The sequence below is a fragment of the Myxine glutinosa genome, chromosome 5 (genome assembly GCF_964187855.1).
Source record: "Myxine glutinosa chromosome 5, kmMyxGlut1.1, whole genome shotgun sequence".
Classification (NCBI taxonomy): Eukaryota; Metazoa; Chordata; class Myxini; order Myxiniformes; family Myxinidae; genus Myxine; species Myxine glutinosa.
The window spans coordinates 38,721,929-38,743,453 of record NC_136265.1 but is presented as its reverse complement, the minus strand read 5'-3'; the positions used below and the strand labels follow the sequence as shown (position 1 = coordinate 38,743,453).

At 46.0% G+C, this 21,525-nt stretch overlaps 1 protein-coding gene across 2 annotated transcripts in view; it reads right to left on the bottom strand.

Moving 5' to 3' along the window:
* Positions 1 to 21,525, bottom strand: part of ACSS2 (acyl-CoA synthetase short chain family member 2) — a 58,972-nt gene that overhangs the window by 13,484 nt on the left and 23,963 nt on the right. For both annotated transcript variants that reach the window (XM_068117292.2, XM_078777908.1), the window contains exons 3-11: positions 12,095 to 12,186; positions 11,512 to 11,615; positions 8,708 to 8,780; positions 8,554 to 8,629; positions 8,250 to 8,379; positions 1,053 to 1,190; positions 713 to 883; positions 468 to 601; positions 222 to 354 (exon numbers count right to left, since the gene is read on the bottom strand). In XM_068117292.2, coding sequence (XP_067973393.1) covers positions 222 to 354; positions 468 to 601; positions 713 to 883; positions 1,053 to 1,190; positions 8,250 to 8,379; positions 8,554 to 8,629; positions 8,708 to 8,780; positions 11,512 to 11,615; positions 12,095 to 12,186 — 1,051 coding nt within the window. The remainder of the gene's footprint in view (positions 1 to 221; positions 355 to 467; positions 602 to 712; positions 884 to 1,052; positions 1,191 to 8,249; positions 8,380 to 8,553; positions 8,630 to 8,707; positions 8,781 to 11,511; positions 11,616 to 12,094; positions 12,187 to 21,525) is intronic.

Below are 21,525 nucleotides of genomic sequence, written 5' to 3'. Positions count from 1 at the left end.
TCCTTCTTTTTTTGTGAACCCGAGGGTAGAGTTTATAAAATCTCAACTGATGGAAACCCAAGAACCAATCTGTGAGCTTTCGGCCTCACTTGCAAAGCTTGCTTAATCCAGACAGGTGCATCTTGTAATACACGAGACGTAAGTACATCGAAGACCGATAGAAAGTGTGACCATTTTAGCTTCTACCGGCCGGTTGCGATTTACATTAAAAAACCACGTACGGTTTCCGTCTGCCAGTAGGTGTCCACGATTGGGCACCGGCCACCACCAACCACCCCGTGGTACCAGTGCCAGGCCTCAGGGTTTATGGGTTCGCCAACGGAGCCCAGAACTCGGAGTGAGCGACGGCTGTGCCTGTGGTAGGAGAGTAAAGAAGGCAGAAAAGGACTTCCAGTTCAGAGGATGCTGACTTGAGGGAGCACAGGAGTGGAAAGAGGAAGGATGCAAGAAGATGAAGGAAAACGCACCGAAGCACGGGGTTATTTCCATGCTTCATGAGGCTGCGTATAGCTGTCGGTGCAGTGTAAAACAGCGTGACCTGGTACTTGTCGATAATCCGCCAAAACCGGTCCACTTCCGGGTATGTTGGAATTCCTTCAAACTGGAAAAAAAACGTATGTGGGTGTGGGAAGGTGTCAATTTAAAAATAAATCCACAATTATGCATATGTACGTATTTATTATTGTGAAAAACCTCACACCGCCCGGCCTACCAGCAAACAGGTGGCACCATTAGCGAGAGGTCCGTAAACAAGGTACGAGTGGCCAGTGATCCAGCCAATATCTGCGGTGCACCAGTACACATCTGAAGGTCTCAGGTCAAACACTAGGCGGTGGGAGACGGCAGTATGTAACAGGTATCCCGCTTGTGTGTGCACCATGCCCTGCAAAAATATTTTAATTATTGCCATATCCATTGCTTGCTTGTATGAATCTCTACCTCTACTACCACTGCTAACACCACCACTACCACTACTACTACCACCACTTTAATGGACCCAATAATGAAATTGTAGAGAATATTTAAAAAAAATAGGAAGAAACGACACCTACCTTCGGCTTGCCCGTAGAGCCGCTGGTGTAAAGAATGAATAGAGGATCCTCGGCGTCGCACCACACTGGTTGTGCTTCATGGTGTGCCTTGTGCATCACTTCGTGCCACCATAAGTCTCGTCCATCCTGCCACGGCGTCTGTTGACACAGCGAATCACAACTGAAGGCGCAACAATATTGGACAAATTATAATATTACAGGTATTAACCACGGTCGAGTTAAACATCTGGTGAAGGATATGGTTTAGCTGATGTTGCACAACAATTCATGGTTCTGAATAATGATAGGGTAGTCTGGGTTTGAATTCCCACTACGATCACCCTGGTATTCCACAGGCGTGACGAGGCATCTATGTATGTGCTGTCCATTGAATGGGCGTTAAGCTGGATGACCCGTCTGATATTGGATATGATAGGTCATTGTCCTGTTGGAATGTAAATCTTCACCGCAGTCTAAGGTCTTTGGCACTCTGAAGCAGGTTTCCCTCAAGGATTTGCCTGTATTTGGCAATATTCCTTGTTCCCTCCATCCTTTCAACTCTCACAATCTCTGCCGCTGAAAAGCATCCCCATAGCATGATGATGCTATCACCACCATGCTTCACGCTAGGGATAGTGTTATATGGTTGATGACCTGTGCTCGGTTTCCGCCAGATGTAGCGCTTTGAATTCTGACCAGAGTTCAATTTTTGTCTTATCAGACCACAGAATATTTTGCCTCATGTGCTCAGTCTGTGTCGTGCCTTTTTGCAAACTCCAGGTGTGCTGTCATGTGCCTTTTTCTCAGGAGTGGCTTCTGTCTAACAGCTCTCCCATAAAGCCTAGATTTATGAAGAGCTGCAGAGACTGTTGTCCTTCAGGCACGTTCTCCCATCTCAGCCAAGGAACTCTGGAGTTCTGTCAGAGTGGTCATTGGGTTATTGGTCACCTCCCTGACCAAGGTCCTTCTTGCCCGATTGCTCAGTTTGGTCGGATGGCCAGCTCAAGGAAAAGTCTGGGTAGTTCCATATTCTTTCCATTTCCTAATGATGGAGCTCACTGTGCTCCTAGGAACTTTCAACACTCTGAACTCCAATCAAGTTGAAGACATCTCAAGGATGACCAAAGGAAATTGGATAATTTGGAGTGTCACAGCAAAGGGGTTGAATACTTATTGACTCAAGATATTTAAGCTTTTCATTGTCCCCCGTCGCACCGCGGAGTGAAAGGGGGACTATGGATTTCCCCTCTGTCTGTGTGTGCGTGTGTGCGTGCGTGTGTGCGTGCGGACGTGCATGTGTGCGCGAAGGACCGAATTCTAATTTGATGTGTGGGTGCAACCCACGTCAAAATCCAAGATGGCCGCCGCCATGTATGTCTGACGCCATGTATGTCTGAACCTTGTGAGCGGAATATCTTGAAAAATAAGCGAAGTACCAACTTCTAATCTGATGTGTGGGTGTACCTAGGCATAAGGAAGAACGCTATTGAAAATTGGGTCGCCACGTCAAAATCCAAGATGGCCGCCACCATATATATGTCTGAACCTTGTGAGCGAAATATCTTGAAAAATAAACGAACTACTAACTTCTAATCTGGTGTGTGGGTGTATCTAGGCATAAGGAAGAACGCTATTGAAAATTGGGTCGCCACGTGAAAATCCCAGATGGCCGCCGCCATGTATGTCTGAACCATGTGAGCGAAATATCTTGAAAAATAAACGAACTACTAACTTCTAATCTGGTGTGTGGATGTATCCACGCATAAGGGAGAAAGCTGTTGAAAATTGGGTCGCCACGTCAAAATCCAAGATGGCCACCTTGCGTCTTCCACTTTGTCAACTCGCATCACTTCACCGAAGGGGGACCTCGGCGTAACGCTTGTTTTTAATTATTTTTTTAAAAATTCTAAAATATATTCCACTTTGACATTATGGGGTATTTTGTGTAGATCAGTGACAAAAAAAATATCTCAATTTGCTCCATTTTAAATTCAGGCTGTAACAACAAAATGTGAAAAAAGTCAAGGGGTGTGAATACTTTCTGAAGGCGCTGCAGTCAGAGAGACATAATGAATTGATGCTACCATCAGGGGCAATTTTCAGTAAAAGCTTGCATTATTAGATTTGAGCAAAGCTACAAATTGTGGCCACGGAAAGGTTTGCCGATATCTCATAAAAAAAAAAACCTTGGCCCAGAATCCTCTTAGTAGATTAAAGTCATGGCAGCAGCCGTCCCTTGCCCTTGACATGATGAATAAGCGATGGTTGGCCTGCCAGCATTCCCATGTGAATCCACGATTTATGGTTCAGCCAACAGCTTTATTTAAATCATACATACCTATTGGTATATGGAATCCCACATATCTTCACACAGATCCCATCACACCCGACATACCCAAGTACCACATATACATCATCATGTACTGTTCCTGCATCCAATGTGCAGCAGGAATCGGTCAAACTAGACTGGCAGAACAGTGCAGTGACGTCAGAGTGGGGATAGAGGGGTGTGCTGCATCATGAATGGAACTGTATTTTCATTGGGGAGTAAATCTGGCTTTAAAATCAGGAATTACGTAAATATGAAATACTAGAACGGCACTCGGTAGGGAGCACACCTCCGCCAGGCTGAACAGTTGACGTTTTATAACCCACCGATAGGCCAAATCTGAATCCAACATCTAATCGGCTTCCTCGTTGTCACAAACCCAACCTGTCCACCAAGTCTAGTCCGAATCCGTCCAGAACTTCTTGAGATATCCTGTTCAGAGACAGACAGGTGATAACAATCTACATCCAACTTTATGTGGCAGAGGTAACAAGAAAGTACGAGTACATCCCACGATACCTTGCGAGGAATAGATCAGGTGTCAGGACATTCATAAAAATAGGATGCCAAGTAATCTATTTATTTCGCAATTTGAATTCAAGTGTCCACAGCCGTCTCGGCCTACTTACTGGGCTCTACGGCCTACTTATCAAGCCCCATTGAACGGGGCATTTTAAACTAGTTTTGAAATTTGTCATGCAAGTACAGGAGGGTGAAACTAATTATCAGAATGACCTCTCCAACCAGGGGAGAGAAGAAGATTCCCACATGTGATGCCAGTCCACAGTGAGACCAGACTAGGTGGACAAGGCAGATTGTCCCATCCTTCTTCTTCTTCTTCTTCTTCCTCTTCTAAAGTCGGCTCTTAGGACGAACTCGGATGACATTGATCCTCAGCTACTAGTCATCTCCATCAAGTTAAATTCCTCCGTCTCCTGGCCTGTATCGTTCTTCAACAGGTTGATGTAGCTGAGAGCTAGTCTGCCCCCTTCGGCCCTCCATGTTTAAGTGTCCAGATTATAAGATAAGAAGCGGGTTCGTTTTGTGGTGGGAGCAGTGCCCAGCAATCCTGAGACATCTTCTAAATTTAACCTGCAGTCTTGGAAGAGAACCATTGGACCCTTTATTTGTCCTATGATATCAGACCAATGGACATTGAGAACCGAACGAATAAGGCGCGTACAGTATAGCATCCAGAGACCCTCGCTCGGTCCATGTCCAATCCTGTAGGTCGTCTGGATGGGTTTTTTTTAAACCCACAATTCAATAGTTCCTGAAGATTAGTACCGGCTCGACTTCCTGAAGATTGTAATTCAAATGCTTAACGCTTCTGCCTGAAGCTGGACTTGAACCCACAACCTCTGGGACACCAGTCCATTGTCCTCACCACCAAGTCACCACAACTATGTGCAAGCTGTGATCCAATCAAAGGTTTCCCCAGATTACATCAGTTTTAGGGATCTCCACATCTATCTATAATTCCAGTAATCTCTGTGTGTGTGTGTGTCTGTCTGTCTGTATGTATGTATGCGACCGCTGTTTCTCGACAACTACCGGTCCGATATACTTGAAACTTGCCAGGTATATTGCTGGGGACCCGAGGATGTGCCTTTTCAAGGTTTGAAATTAATCGGACAAGTGGTTCCCAAGGTATGGTCACCGTACTCGCAAGCCGTTCGCTTTGGCTTTGCGAATGGACCAAACCATTTCATGTAAATAGAGGGGGGGGGGGTTCTGTGGTCGTTACTGCCACGTGGTTTCAAAGTTTTTTTTTGTTGTTGTTGTTTGCACGCATGTTTTTTTGCACGCACGTACGGGCAAGCACGTACGGGCACGCCCTAGTCTTACTATAATTCACCAAATGTCTGTCCGTCTGTCTGTCCGTCCGTCCGTCTGTTCCCAGGTACCGCAAAAACGGCTGAACCAATCGCAACGAAATTTTTGGATGGGTAATCCTGGGACCCTCTGGAGTAAAATAAGCTATATTGTTTTTCCAATTTTTTCCCAATTTTCCAATTTTTCCCCAATTTTCCAATTTTTTCCCCAATTTCCAATTTTTTTCAATTTTCCAGTTTTTCCAAACACGATGGAATAATATTTACCGATATGAACAGTGATGTGGCTTTTGTTGAAATTCTACAAATACTGTTTAGATTTTGATGATTTGCGTGTGATACGATTTAACGGATGTTTATATAAATCGTTTAAAATAAAAAAAACCTTCAATTTCTGATATTTTGCCTTTTCATTTGGGCCTCCCAATTGAAGCCCCGCCCGTAGGGCGGGTACCGTTGTTAGTGTTTACAATTCATTGTAGATATAGTAACGTCGATTTTCAAAAATTCAGGCCAGATCAGACGCGATAGTTAACAAGTTACCATGTGCACGCGAAGACAAAAGCGGGATTAAGCAATTGCTTCACTTTTGTCTGTCCGTCTGTCTGTCCATCCACAAACATCAGTTGATGACTGAGGAACAACTCACTTTCAACTGAATGTCATATTTTGAACATGAATCGGTAGTTCAGCAGCACTTTGGCTCCGAATTTGTCCGATCGCACATACATAGAAAGGAGTGAGGTAATATTTTACTCTGTCTGCCTGTCTGGCAATGAAACAAAATTGAAAATCATTCCAAACAGGAAACTTACTGTTTTAAGGATGTCATAAAGGACACAAGCAACAGGCACAAATAGCTAATGTAACATGTTAGATATGGTGGTGTATAAGACGTTGCGTCAAGGTTTTTTTAAAATATTTTTTGCAATACAATATACAAGGATGTACAGTAATGTACAGGTAACTTTGGCACAGGAGGCCATTCGGTTCGGCCCATCATGCATGCGCTACACGAACCCCAGACACCATCATCCATCCATACTCAAGCTACCTCCAATGGAGACACAGATGATATTAGAGCGGTGTGGTTGCTTTGGTGCAAAGCTTACCGCCCTCACCCAACCCCACCTCTGCTTTTCCTCATTCGTAATCATTTGTATGTCATTTCTCTGATCATCCCCAACCTTAACAACTCGACCTTTCCCTCACCTCAGCTTCCCCATCAGCCCCCCCCCCCCCCCTCGTCCCACAGTGTGGTTATGCTGTGCAATGGCTATTTGCACCAATCTGAAGGTGTATTGATCAAGTACATGTTTGTGAGGGTGGTCTATAGCTCTGCCAACCACGGTGTGATATTGAGCTGTCAAAGGTAATTTAACGCTCTCCTGACCAATGGCAAACTCACCGATTGATGGCTGGACATCCCACAGGTTTGTCTTCCTTCCATTAAAAGTCGCGTTCCATTTCAGTCACTCATATCCTTCAGCCCAATGCAAACAAATGAATGGAGGGAGCTAGAATATATAAGAGACAGACAGAAAGAGTGACAGGGATAGACAGAAACAATAACAGGGACAGACAGACAGAAACAGTGACAGGGGACAGAGAGATATACAGACAGAGAGATATACAGACAGACAGAGAAATACAGACAGACAGAAACAGTGGCAGGGGGCAGACAGAGAGAAGCAGACAGAGACACAAGGAGAGAGACACAGACAGAGAAATACAGACAGACAGAGACAAAGACAGACAGAGAAAGAGACCAACAGAGAGAGACAGAGACAGACAAATAGAGAGAAAGAGACAGAGACATCTACCAAATAAAGCCGGCAGGTGGACGGCCGTTTAACGTCCATCTGAGGGACGTCACATTGTTGAATCACCACCCTTCGCTGCGAAACACCAGAACGACAGATTATAGATGTGATGGGATTCAAACCTGGGCGAGACAGCTCAGAGGTGAGTTTGCACACCTCGAGGCCATCCTGCCACCCAGCTAGCCCAAGTATTTTATGAGTAAATGAGGTTTATGTCTCTGTTTATGACACTCTATTCACCTTCACTCTTTCATTCCTCTTTTCTCCCTCCTCTGGAACAAACTCCCTCACTCTCTTCAATCCCACTCCTCCCTCCAGGTCTTTAAAACAGCTGTTCACCACCATCTCTTATCTTCCCCCAACCAAAACCTTGATATTTTCTACCCCCGTTAATTCACCCCAGATCCACTTTTTTGAAATACAGACTTCTTTCCTGGAAGTCTTAGCAGTGTCCATGTGTTTTATACCTTTCCCACCCCCCTCCCACCCTCTTCCCACGCCTCCTCCACCATCGCCCTCTCCCTCCTACAGATCTCCCGATGTCCCTGTTCTCCACTGTTGTACTTGTGTGCTTCCCTCTCTCTCCCCATCTTGTCTCTCGCTCCCTTTATCATGTTTTTTTTGTGTCAGTTTGTTGTCCCCGTCGCACCGCGGAGCGAAAGGGGGTCTATGGTTTTCCCCTCCGTCCGTGTGTCCGTCCGTGCGTGCGGGCATGCGTACGTACATGCATGCGTGCATGCGTAAGCGAAGGGCCGCATTCGAATTTGGTGTGTGGGTGCAACCCACGTCAAAATCCAAGATGGCCGCCGCCATGTATGTCTGACGCCATGTATGTCTGAACCTTGTGAGCGAAATATCTTGAAAAATAAACGAACTACTAACTTCTAATCTGGTATGTGGGTGTATCTAGGCATAAGGAAGAACGCTATTGAAAATTGGGTCACCACATCAAAATCCAAGATGGCCGCCTTGCGTCTTCCACTTTCTCAACTCACATCACCTCAACGACCGGGGACCTAGGCGTAACGCTTGTTTTTATGTGATTAATGTTAGCTCTTACACGAGCCTTGATCTTGCACACAAAAAATAAAAATAATAAGTCTTGGCCTGGCCACAAGGAAGTGTTACCACAAAAATCACTAAATTCTTCAGCAGAGGAATTACACCAGTCATCATGTCTGACTGTGGATGGCATCAAATAATCCACATGGTACAAAAGTTGTGGTTGTACCTGCAGATTAGGACAAGGTCTCTTTGCCGGTGTGTAGGGGCGATTCGGTACTCCAGGCTCCCCTGGTGCGACACCCAGATGTCGAACAACAATGCATTTCGGCTCACTAAAGCCCTTGCTCTCCTTTTCCCTGCAAAGAGAAGACAAGATTACACCGTTAATAAAACACCTGCAGGTTCAAAGCTTCCACCTTTGCTGAAAGCAAGCACCCGTGTGCCTTCTTGCCAACCGACCTTAGCCTCTCCCATCCCCTCCCTTTTGTGGCTCAAGCACCACCATCCACTCTTCCGGGCCCTTCACCTACCGTTCACGACACTTGTCCAGCGCATCATCTGCAATCTGCTTCAGATTTATGATCTTCTCTCCACGGAAGAAGCCATCTGTGTGGAATCAGGGAAGGGTCAGTGGTGTCCGTATCGGGTGGGTTCCGGTGTGTGCAAGAGCTTGCATTATCTCACCAGCAGTGACGAGTAGACAACACTGAGCATCCATTATTCTCTCGGCAAGTGAATCTGCGGAGAATCCAGCAAACTGTGTGCAAGGGGTTGAGAGGATGAAAAGAGAAAATATTTATTTTAAGGAACAGGTGCATCACTTATTAAATCAGGATTCTAATGTGGTTCAGAGTGACGTTTACAACATTTACTAACTTTACGTAAAAACTCCAGATGTTTATGCTGTTGGAGTGTCCTTTCAATTTGTACTGCTAATGGACAGCTCTTCGGCAAGATACTCTCATCGTATGCTAGGCCTCCATGACCACCATTCAATGTTTGCAGGTATGACTCCCAGAAAAACAATCGATTTCCTCTTCTGGAAGTTGATATAACTATCGATTTCCTCTTCTGGAAGTTGCCTTGGCGCATGCGATTTGCACTTCTGGAAGAGAAAGAGACTTCCGGAAGACTCTTCCGGTCGTTCGATTTGGACTCTTCTCTTCTCGGAAGCTCTTCTGCCTCTTCCGTTATCTAGCAGAAGAGGTGCTTAGAAGAGGAAGAGGAAGAAGAGGCGGAAGAGGAGAGGTTATACTTACGCAGCAAAACTTGCAAGTGAAAACACAATCTGGATATTTGCATCAACTTGTGATGTAGTGTCATCTTTATCTAATTCTTCCATCGTGAGCATGAGTAATACATGTTTGGCCGCCATCTTGCTTCTCTTCTGCCTGTTCGGTGCCAAGCAATCTTCCGGAAGAGGCTTCCGTCTTCGGAAGAGACCAAATCGCACGCGCCTCATGACTATAGATTTCCTCTTCTGGAAGTTTCCATGACTATAGAAATCCTCTTCTGGAAGTTACCATGATTATAGATTTCCTCTTCTGGAAGTTACCATGACTATAGATTTCCTCTTCAGGAAGTTACCATGACTCTAGATTTCCTCTTCAGGAAGTTGCCATGATATATATTTCCTCTTCTGGAAGTTACCATCACTACAGATTTTCCCTTCTGGAAGTTGCCACCACTATAGATTTCCTCTTCTGGAAGTTGCCATGACTATAGAATTCCTCTTCAGGAAGTTGCCCTGACTATAGATTTCCTCTTCAGGAAGTTGCCCTGACTATAGATTTCCTCTTCTAGAAGTTGCCCTAACTATAGATTTCCTCTTCTGGAAGTTGCCATCACTGTGGATTCCCTCTTCTGGAAGTTTCCATGACTATAGATTTCCTCTTCTGGAAGTTTCCATGACTATAGATTTACTCTTCTAGAAGTTGCCCTAACTATAGATTTCCTCTTCTGGAAGTTGCCATCACTGTGGATTCCCTCTTCTGGAAGTTTCCATGACTATAGATTTCCTCTTCTGGAAGGTTCCATGACTATAGATTTACTCTTCTGAAAGTTGCCATGACTATAGATTTCCTCATCAGGAAGTTGCCATGACTATAGATTTCCTCTTCAGGAAGTTGCCCAGACTATAGATTTCCTCTTCTGGAAGTTGCCCTGACTATAGATTTCCTCTTCTGGAAGTTGCCACGACTATAGATTTCCTCTTCTGGAAGTTGCCCTGACTATAGATTTCCTCTTCTGGAAGTTGCCATCACTATAGATTTCCTCTTCTGGAAGTTGCCATCACTATAGATTTCCTCTTCTGGAAGTTGCCATGACTATAGATTTCCTTTTCTGGAAGTTGCCATCACTATAGATTTCCTCTTCTGGAAGTTGCCATGACTATAGATTTCCTCTTCTGGAAGTTGCCATGACTATAGATTTCCTCTTCTGGAAGTTGTCATCACTATAGATTTCCTCTTCTGGAAGTTTCCATCACTATAGATTTCCTCTTCTGGAAGTTGTCATCACTATAGATTCCTCTTCTAGAAGTTGCCATGACCATAGATTTCCTCTTCTGGAAGTTGCCATGATGATAGAATTCCTCTTCTGGAAGATTCCATGACTAAAGATTTCCTCTTCTGGAAGTTTCCATGACTAAAGATTTCCTCTTCTGGAAGTTTCCATGACTAAAGATTTCCTCTTCTGGAAGTTTCCATGACTAAAGATTTCCTCTTCTGGAAGTTTCCATGACTAAAGAATTCCTCTTCTGGAAGTTTCCATGACTCAAGAATTCCCTCTTCTGGAAGTTGCCATGTCTATCGATTTCCTCTTCTGGAAGTTGCCATGTCGATCGATTTCCTCTTCTGGAAGTTGACAGGACTACATCTACCAAGGTGGGACTGATGTTTCGTGCACTCGCCTTTCTTTTACAGCTTTGACGAAAGTCAACAGAAGAAAAGTGCTGATCGAACGACAAAATTATTTTTCTGCCATGAAATTGAAATATGTTCCCCACTCAACCTCAACCATCCCCTCCACCCAATGATCCACATATTACATATTTGTCATCTATGTAAATTGCCAAGACCATGTGGATGGCGGGATAGCATAAGACGTACGTGCACTCGCCTCTGAGATGTCTAGCCTTGTTTTGAATCCCGACCCAACTCTAAACTGTCACCCGGTGTTTCACATGCAGGGCGATTCATCAATGTGTGTGCCATCCCTCAGATGGACGTAAAAAAACTGGGCCTCTGCCGGAATTAGTTGGTGGACGTTAAACATTCCATGGTGTCCGTCCTCCATGAAGAGTAGCTAAGAGTGTCGAGCTATCGCCGGCACCATGACCAATTTGCTGCCCTAACCAGCAGAGGGCACCACATCAGCAGCACATCCGTGCCCTCAGCCATTGATGCGACTCACAGCCAAATTTCAGGGGCCGACCACTTGAAAGCAAAATTGTTAGAACTAAAGAGCAGTCGCCCACCCTCACTTACCACGACAGAATGGATGGCTCCGATGCGCGAGCATGCCAACAGCGTTATCACCAGCTCTGGAATCATGGGCATGTAGACAGCCACGCGGTCTCCCTTCTTCACTCCTAATGCGCCATGCAAGCTCAGCTGAACAACCTGGCAACTTAGCTCACTCTTAAAAAAGGAAAGGAAAAGAAGTATGGGAGGAGCAAGAGGAGCAAGGGAAAGCAGGACAAGGGAATGTATGGAATATACATGGAAGGAGTGGAGGACGGCGAAATGGCGCCATCTTGTTTTCTTTCAAAGAGAAGTTCTTTAGTGATAAGATGGCTTCATTCAATTTGCATCGACATTGGCAGGGTGAGGCTGAGCAGGTGGCCTGGTCCACCAGCTGGCTGTTGCTATTATCATCTTGCAAATCTGAGCAGCAATTCTCATATCTAATATAATCTGTCACAATGTAACTTCCCTCAACTATTTAATGTTCCATTACCATTGCAGGGTGTACATGTGTGGAGAGCCACAATCATTGCAAATTGCTATAAACCGCATGAACGACTGGCATGGTGGCATCACAGTGTAATGGTTAGGAGAACGGGCGTACCTTGATTGGTCAGCACGTTGGACATACGGCAGGTATCGTTGAGCAGCTGCTGATAGGTGAGCTTCCGACTATCTCCCAAGCAATTGCCTTCCCTGCACAACAACAACAACAACACGCATTTTAAGGCCATTTCCCTGCTGTAGCTGGGGTAAGCCTTGCGGGCCCCATGACAATCTTCTCCATTTTTCCCTATTTTCTACATCTCCCCTTGTAGCAAAATGTTTTCACACCTTCCAGCTTCACGCAGTCTCCAAGATCCAACTCAACATTTCCTCCATCTGCAGCTCCCTCTGTGCACACCTTACATTTGAATGTAGCTGCCACACTGGTTAATGACCCTCTCAGACCACTACATTTTTGATGAACCCACTCAGCGCACATTGTACATTGAATGAAGTTCACTCCGACACCCTTCCTGCACACAGCACACGGCCACTTTGCAGTTCTTTCCACCTCACCACATGCTTTACCACTCGCCATCACCTTCGTCTTTCCGATATTCACCTTCAGACCTTTTGTCTCCATACATTCCTTCCACTTGTTCATCTTCTCCTTCAGTCTTCAGTCCATACTCTCCCCAATCAACACCAGATCATCTGCATACAACTCCCATGGTAAACCCTCCTTTACATTCCGAGCCAGCACCTCCATCACAGCAACAAATAGTGGTGGACCGAGAACCGACCCCTGATGCACTCCCACCTTCACCTCAAACTCACCACTGTTCCCGTCCTTCGTCCTTAGAGCTGTGTGTGCTCTCTCGTACATTGCCATCACTACTCTGATCAACCATTCCTCCACTCCTAACTTCCTCAATGCCCATGTCACTACTTCACGTGGAACCCTATCGAATGCTTTCTCCAGGTCAACAAACCCAAGAAACAACTTCTTCCTCTTCTCCATGTACTTCTCCTGCAACTGCCTTACAATAAAAAGCACGTCTGTCGTTCCTTTTCCTGGCATAAATCCAAACTGCATTTCATCGATCTTCACTTTCTTCCTTATCCTCCTCTCCAACACCCTTTCCAATACCTTCATTCCATGCTCCAATAACGTTATCGCTCGATACGAGCCACAGTCCAGAGGGTCACCTTTCCCCTTGTAGAGAGGGACGAGGGTACTCAGTTCCCAATCCTCTGGAATGCGGCCTCCTTTCACCACCAGATTACAGATCTCTGTCATTCTCTTCACACCCCAACTTCCCACTGCCTTCAACATATCTCCCACAACTCCCGTCGCCCCTCCTGCTTTTTTACTCTTCATTGCTTTTATCGCTTCCTCAACTTCCTTCTCGGTTATCTTCTCTGCCGGTCCTAAAACTGGGTTCCTCTCTATGTTGCCGTCCCATCCATTCTCTGCAATCAACAGCATTTCCATATATCTCTTCCATCTTCCTTTAATTCCATCTGGGTCCACAACTATTTGTCCCACTTTCTCCTTCAAGCAACTCACCCCCATCACATCACACCTCTCTTTCGCTATCTGCTTTGCAATCCTGAATACTGCTCTCTGACCCTCTTCTGAATCCAAGCGTTCTCCGAACATTTTCCTACATGCGTACTTTGCGCCTTTGCTACCTCTTTCTTTGCAGGCTTCTTGGCTGCCTTATAACTTTCATGTTCTGCCTTTTCTGCCCCCATACCGTTTACCTTCTGCCACTCCTTGAACTTATTCCTCTTCTCGTCAATCCTCTTTCCAACTTCATAGTCCCACCACCATGTTTCCGAGTGCCTCGGTGGTCCTTTTGTCCATCCACATACCTCACCAACGGCTCCCAACAGACGATCTTTCATTGACATCCAACCACTTTCAAGCTCAACCACATCATCCTCTACCATACTCAGCCTCTCTTTTAATGCCTCCCTCATCGTCACCTCTTTCAACCTCCACACCTTCATTCTCGGTTAGCACTTCACCCGCCGAGTTCTCCTCGCACCTTTCACCCTTATGTCGCAGACAACGAAGTGGTTCTGTGAAACAGCCTCCTCCCCGGGATCACCTCTGTGTCCCGGAGGTTCCCCCTATCTCGTCTACACACCATCAGGTAATCAACAATTGTCGTCAACCCACCTGCCGTGTATGTAACAAGCTTATTATCTGCTTTCTGGAACTAAGTATTACAAATCAACAAACCAGCTCCATCAGCAAACTCCAAAATCCTTTCACCTTCTCCATTTCTCACACCATATCCGTAACCCCCATGAACTCCCTCAAAACCGTCCATACTCCTTCCCACATGTCCATTTAGGTCTCCTCCTGCCACAACAACTTCCTCATCTTTCACGTTTTCCATCAGCTTCTCTATTGCACACCAGAACTTGTCCTTCTCTTCATCGCCCCGACCAACCTGTGGAGCATATCCCGAGACGACGTTCACCAAGAGCTTTCCAATCATCATTTTCACCATCATCAACGTTTCACTCACTCTCATCACACTTACCACACTGTCAAACTCATGCCTACAAACTCCTCAGAAAATATGACATCAACATCATGCATGTATTCTGGGCACCCTTGCCACACAAACTTGTATTTCTGTCCCTGCCTACCCTTCACCATGCTCACACCACTTCCCTTTCATCTCGTCTCCTGCACACAACATATGTCCACTCTTCTTCTGACCAACACTTCCACCACTTCTCCTGATCTCCCTGTCATTGTCTCGACATTCCTTGTCCCAAACCTCAGAAACTGATCTCCACGTGGGGCATCAGACGTTTTGTCGTCATAAATGGAGTGATTTCCACTCTTGCTTCGATCGGGTTCCCCACCTTGATTTTTGATGAGAGGGAGTGAGGAATGAATGCCTTCCCTGCAGAGGGAATGAATCGAATGTAAACAGGTTCAGGAAGGGCAATTCAGCAGTAGTGTTGTACAGACACGACCCAACAATTATTGTGTTCAATGGAAGCAGTTTTTCGAAAGCAGACTCCCGTTAAACTGGACAGATGTGGCAACTCCTATTAAACTGGACAGATGTGGCAACTCCTATTAAACTGGACAGATGTGGCAACTCCTATTAAACTGGACAGATGTGGCAACTCCTATTAAACTGGACAGATGTGGCAACTCCTATTAAACTGGACAGATGTGGCAACTCCTATTAAACTGGACAGATGTGGCAACTCCTATTAAACTGGACAGATGTGGCAACTCCTATTAAACTGGACAGATGTGGCAACTCCTATTAAACTGGACAGATGTGGCAACTCCTATTAAACTGGACAGATGTGGCAACTCCTATTAAACTGGACAGATGTGGCAACTCCCATTAAACTGGACAGATGTGGCAACTCCCATTAAACTGGACGGATGCGGCAACTCTCGTTAAACCAAACAGATGTGGCAACTCCCATTAAACTGGACAGACGCAACAACAACCGTTAAACTAAATAGAGGCAGCAACTCCCGTTAAACTAAATAGAGGCAGCAACTCCCGTTAAACCAAACACATGTGGCAATTCTTGTTAAACTGCAAAGATGCAACAACTACCGTTAAACTAAATAGAGGCAGCAACTCCCGTTAAACCGAACAGATGTGGCAATTCTTGTTAAACTAGAAAGATGCAACAACTACCGTTAAACTAAATAGAGGCAGCAACTCCCGTTAAACTAAATAGAGGCAGCAACTCCCGTTAAACTAAATAGAGGCAGCAACTCCCGTTAAACCGGACGGATGTGGCAACTCTTGTTAAACTGGAAAGATGCAACAACGACCGTTAACCTAAATAGAGGCAGCACTCCCGTTAAACCGGACGGATGTGGCAACTCTTGTTAAACTGGAAAGATGCAACAACTACCGTTAACCTAAATAGAGGCAGCAACTCCCGTTAAACCAGACGGATGTGGCAACTCATAGTCCCACCACCATGTTTCCGAGTGCCTCGGTGGTCCTTTTGTCCATCCACATACCTCACCAACGGCTCCCAACAGACGATCTTTCATTGACATCCAACCACTTTCAAGCTCAACCACATCATCCTCAAATGGCTTAACGGCTGACTCCGCACGTGAAAAAGCTGAATGCCTCACCTCTGTGTTTGCCTCTAAATCTTGTGTCCCAAACCCATCCCTCTCTGTACCCACCGTACCCAGTCGTACCCAGCTGCTCCTGGACTCTGTGTCCTTTCCTCCTGACAAGGTGGAAAAGTTTCTGTCAACCCTCGACTCTGATTCTGCAACTGGTCCTGACGGCATCAGCCCACGGGTCCTAAAATCATGTTCTTCTGCTCTTTCACTCCCTCTTTCTGTTCTCTTCACCCTCTCTTTTGCTCAAGGTCATCTGCCATCTGCTTGGAAATCAGCCAACATCACCGGTTTGCACAAAAAAGGTGCAAAAACAGATCCCAGCAACTACAGACCAATCAGCCTTCTCCCAATTATCAGCAAAGTCATGGAATCCATCATTGCTTCAGATGTTAAATCTTTCCTCTTCTCCAATGGCTTGATCTCTGATCATCAATTTGGTTTCAGACCTGGTCACTCTACTCTGGACATGCTGCTTCTGCTTTCTCAACAATGGATGGAGGTCCTCAACGCCAAACAGGAAATTAGAGCTGTCTCCCTTGACATTTCACGTGCCTTCGATACGGTCTGGCACCCTGCTCTGCTCACCAAACTCTCCTCCTTTGGTATCCATGGAAATCTCCACGCATGGCTGGCGGACTTCCTCTCTGGTCATAGTCAACGTGTGGCCCTGAATGGGTTTCTCTCATCTCCTCTTCCTGTTCAGGCTGGAGTTCCCCAAGGTAGTGTTCTGGGCCCTGTGCTTTTTCTGGTCTACATCAATGATCTCTCTGACTCTCTTGAAAATCCTCTCTATCTCTTTGCTGACGACTCTACTCTCTGTCGCTCCATTCCTCATCCCTCAGATCGGCAGTCTGCAGCCTCCTCACTCTCTGCAGACCTGGACAAAATCACAGACTGGTCAAACAAGTGGAACATGTCTTTCAATCCTGACAAATCTCACACTCTTACAATGTCTCTCCGAAAGGACCGACTGGACAACCCTCCCATCTACTTTCTCAACAATCCTCTCCAAGAAGTTCTGTCGCTCAAGCTTTTGGGTCTCACTATCTGCCATGATCTTTCTTGGGAAAACCACATTTCCAAGCTGGCCTCCAAAGCCAGTCGCCGACTGGGCATCCTCCGTCGTGCGAAGTCCTTCCTTGGCACACCTGAGTTCCTCACCACATACAAGGCTTTCATCCGCAGCTCAATGGAATACTGTTCCCCCCTCTGGGCTGGTGCTCCTGCCTCACACCTTGCTCGGCTTCACGCTGTTGAGGCCAAAGCTTTCAGAATCATTGGAATCTCCTGCGATGTAGTCAACACCGAGGGCCTTTCACTCACTCACCGCAGGCAGGTTGGTGGTCTTTCTGTCTTCTACCGACTCCTCTCCGGCCTTGCTCCCCCAGCTCTCTCTGTGCTCTGTCCCCCCAATATTCCTTCAGGTCGCACAAGATCTGCCTGCAACCCTCTTATGGTTAAACTGCCAAAGTCTAGGCTCTCTGCTCACCTTCACTCTTTCATTCCCCTTTTCTCCCGCCTCTGGAACAAACTCCCCCACTCCCTTCAATCCCACTCCTCCCTCCAGGTCTTTAAAACAGCTGTTCACCACCATCTCTTATCTTCCCCCATCGAAAACCATGATCTTTTCTACCCCCGGTAATTCACCCCAGAGTCCTTGCAGTGTTCATATGTTTTATTCCTCTCCCACCTCCCCCCAAGTCCTCCCGATGTCCCTGCTCTCAAATGTTGTGTTTGTGTCCTTCCCCCTCTTCCCCCTCTCTTTTGTGTCCTTCCCCCTCTCTCCCCATCTTGTCTGCCGCTCCCCTTGTTTTTTGTGTTTTGTGTGTCGGTTTGTCTTTTTGTGTGATTAATGTTAGCTCTTTCACGAGCCTCGATCTTGTATACAAAAAAAAAAAAAAAAAAAAAAAAAAAAAAACTTGTTAAACTGGAAAGATGCAACAACGACCGTTAACCTAAATAGAGGCAGCAACTCCCGCGACACTAAACAAAGGTGGTGACTTCCATTAAACTGGAAAGATTCAACAACTACCGTTAAACTAAACAGAGGCAGCACTCCTGTTAAACCGAACAGATGTGACAACTCTTGTTAAACTTAAAAGATGCAACAATGACCGTTAAACTAAATAGAGGCAGCAACACCTGTTAAACTAAACAGAGGCAGCAACTCCCGCGACACTAAACAAAGGCGGTGACTTCCATTAAACTGGAAATATGCAACAACTACTGTTAAACTAAATAGAGGCAGCAACTCCCGTTAAACCGGGCGGATGTGGCAACTCTTGTTAAACTGGAAAGATGCAACAACTACCGTTAACCTAAATAGAGGCAGCAACTACCGTTGAACCGGACGGATGTGGCAACTCTTGTTAAACTGGAAAGATGCAACAACTGAATTGCTCTCGTGCACCTAAAAATCAGCTTAGTGCTCCCACCCAAGTGTCATCCTCGCGAGATCTTGGAGACGGCGGCAAGGATTCTCGAAGCTCCACACGGTCTCCACGTTTTCAAAGTTAAGTCTGTTCACAATTGTGTTTTGTCGAAACTGTATTTATCTTTCGGTGTGTGAAGTTATAGTGTGCACCTTGGAAGTTTCTCGGTGTTTATCTTTCATAAATTAATCGTCTGTTTGCCGCATCGCGAGCAAGGCCTTTGCCGCGTCACGAGCGATTTGAAATCGAATTTAAGAAATTGTTCCCATTTGTATTTTCGTTATAACTGTATTTATTTTATGGTGTGTGTACGTATATTGTGTCCCGAGGAAGATTTTCGGTGCAAATCTTTCATACCTGTATTGAAAATCGTGTTAATTCGTGTCGTGTCTTGAGGCCTTGTACAGTGTACAACCTTGAGGCTTTGTTTTTCTCTCAGCGGTCCATCGTTTGTGATCCAATAACTTTCGTGCTCTGTTTTCCCAGTCTTTTCACCCCATAGCCTACTTCCTTGTGTAAATCTCAACTAAAAAAAAAACAAAAAAAAAAAACATTTCCTTCTCTGTTCTTATTCTTTGTTCTCATTCGTTTATTCATTCTTATTCGTTTGTTCGTTCTTCGACCACGTGTTTCTCCCCCATTTCCCCAGATAGTTTTCACTGTTATTAACCTTACAATGTTTACACTTTCCCCTCAAGTTCTGTATTCCGTCATATATTATAACACCTTTTTCTTCTTCTTCTTTAAAAGGCTGCTTTCGACTTGCTCACCAAATCTATTCATCCCAAAAAAAAATTCCATCTCCTATAGTGCCGTTTTTCTACATTCCCTAAACTCTCCTGCACTCCATCCTCCATCCAGCATCCTTAAACTTATTTTTAACTCGAAGGTCACAAGAAACTCATTTTGCAATAAATGTTCGTTTCCCATTAATCGTACACTTTCTAAAATCCAATCTCACCCCTCCCCTCCAAATCTTCCCCATAACCCCTCCCCTCCAAATCTTCCCCATCACCCCTCCCCTCCAAATCTTCCCCATCACCCATCCCTTTCAAATCTCCCCCCTTGCCCCCTCCCTCCAAGACTCCCCCTCGCCCCTCCCCTCCTAGACTCCTCCCTCACCCCTCCCCTCCAAATCTCCCCCATATCCCATCCCTTTCAAATCCCTCCCCTTATCCCTTCCCTCCCAAACTCCCCCCTCACCCCTCCCCTTCAAATCTCCCCACCCTCATTTCTTCTCAATTTCCCCCCTCTCACTCCCCCTCCTCAAAGCGTCCTCCCTGCTTCTTCCCCCTTCCAACTCTCACCTCCATCTCCCCCAACCTTCTGCCTCGCTCTTCCCCCTCCTCAAATAACACCTCATTGTGCCTCACCCAATCACCATCAAACCTTTTGTCCGCCCCATCCTTCCCTTTCTCCGAGCTATTCTGAAATCTCTGACACACCTTCAACAGCTCTCCCTACCTCTTCCACATCTTACCCTAACCCTCCTCCCCCCTGTTCTGTATCCGATGCTCCCCCTTCCTCTTTATTAACGGTATGGACCTCAAACATCTGGGGCCTTCATTCAAACTTAACTGATCTCTCCATACAGGTTGCTTCTGTCAAACCAGACGTGATCTGCTTAACAGAAACTTTCCTCCTTCATGATGTCTCTGATTCCTTAGTATCTCTCCCGGGTTACTCCCTCCTCCGGTATGATAGACCTGAGCCTCATCCTGGAGGTGGGGTTGCTATCTTTATCAAAAACTCTCTTCCTCACTCGCCCTGCACTGCACTCTCTCCACCTCACCCCCAGGAATACCTCTGGCTACGGCTTCCCCTTCGCTCCCACCTCTTGTTCATATGTGTGTTGTACCGTCCACCAAACAGTGATGACTCCATCTACATCTCGCTGTCTGATAATATGGACCAACTTCTATCTACTCATCCCAACTCTCTCTTCCTCATATGTGGTGATTTCAATTGTCACCATGCCAGTTGGCTGGGTGTGGGTACCTCTCTCACCAGCCATGGCTCCTCAGCAAAGGACTTCTGCGACTCACTGGGACTGACACAATCTGTCAATTTCCCGACCCGGATCTCAGTCAACGGAGCATCTTCTCTTCTGGACTTGGTTATGACTAACTTCCCTGAAAATGTCTGCTGCTCTTCTTCTGCTCCAATCGGATCATCTGATCATATCCTTGTTAAAGTGGACATCTCTCTGACCATTCTCAGGGAGCCTGCTCAGCGTCGACGAGTCTGGCATTTCACTCAGGCCAACTGGCACGGTCTTCAAGCAGCCATCAATCATCTGGACTGGTCTCCCATCTCTACCACCTCTGACATCAACTCATCCTGGGAATTCTTCCAAAGTAAATTGCTCTCTCTCATGCACAGATTTATCCCATCTCGTCTTCAGTTGTCATACCCTTCCTCCCATCCATGGTACACGGAATCTTGTGGTGAGGCTGTTGCCCAGAAACAACTTGCCTTCGTCTCCTGGAAAGCAAATCCAACAGAAGGAAATCTCATTTCCTTTCACAAAGCCCGAAACAAGTGTGTGTCCACCCTCAGGAGAGCCAGGAAACAATATCTCTCCATTCTCAAGACCGAACTCTCTTATCTGTCTCCGTCTTCCAAATCCTGGTGGCATCTGGTCAAATCTGTTTCCGGTGTTTGTTCCCCCTCCATCCCCTCCCTTACCTCAAATGGCTACACAGCCGACTCCGCACGTGAAAAAGCTGAATGCCTCATCTCTGTGTTGGCCTCTAAATCTTGTGTCCCAAACCCATCCCTCTCTGTACCCACCATACCCAGTCGTACCCAGCTGCTCCTGGACTCCGTGTCCTTTCCTCCTGACAAGGTGGAAAAGTTTCTGTCAACCCTCGACTCTGATTCTGCAACTGGACCTGACGGCATCAGCCCACGGGTCCTAAAATAATAATAATAATAATAATTCATTTATTTTGTATAGCACTTTTCCAG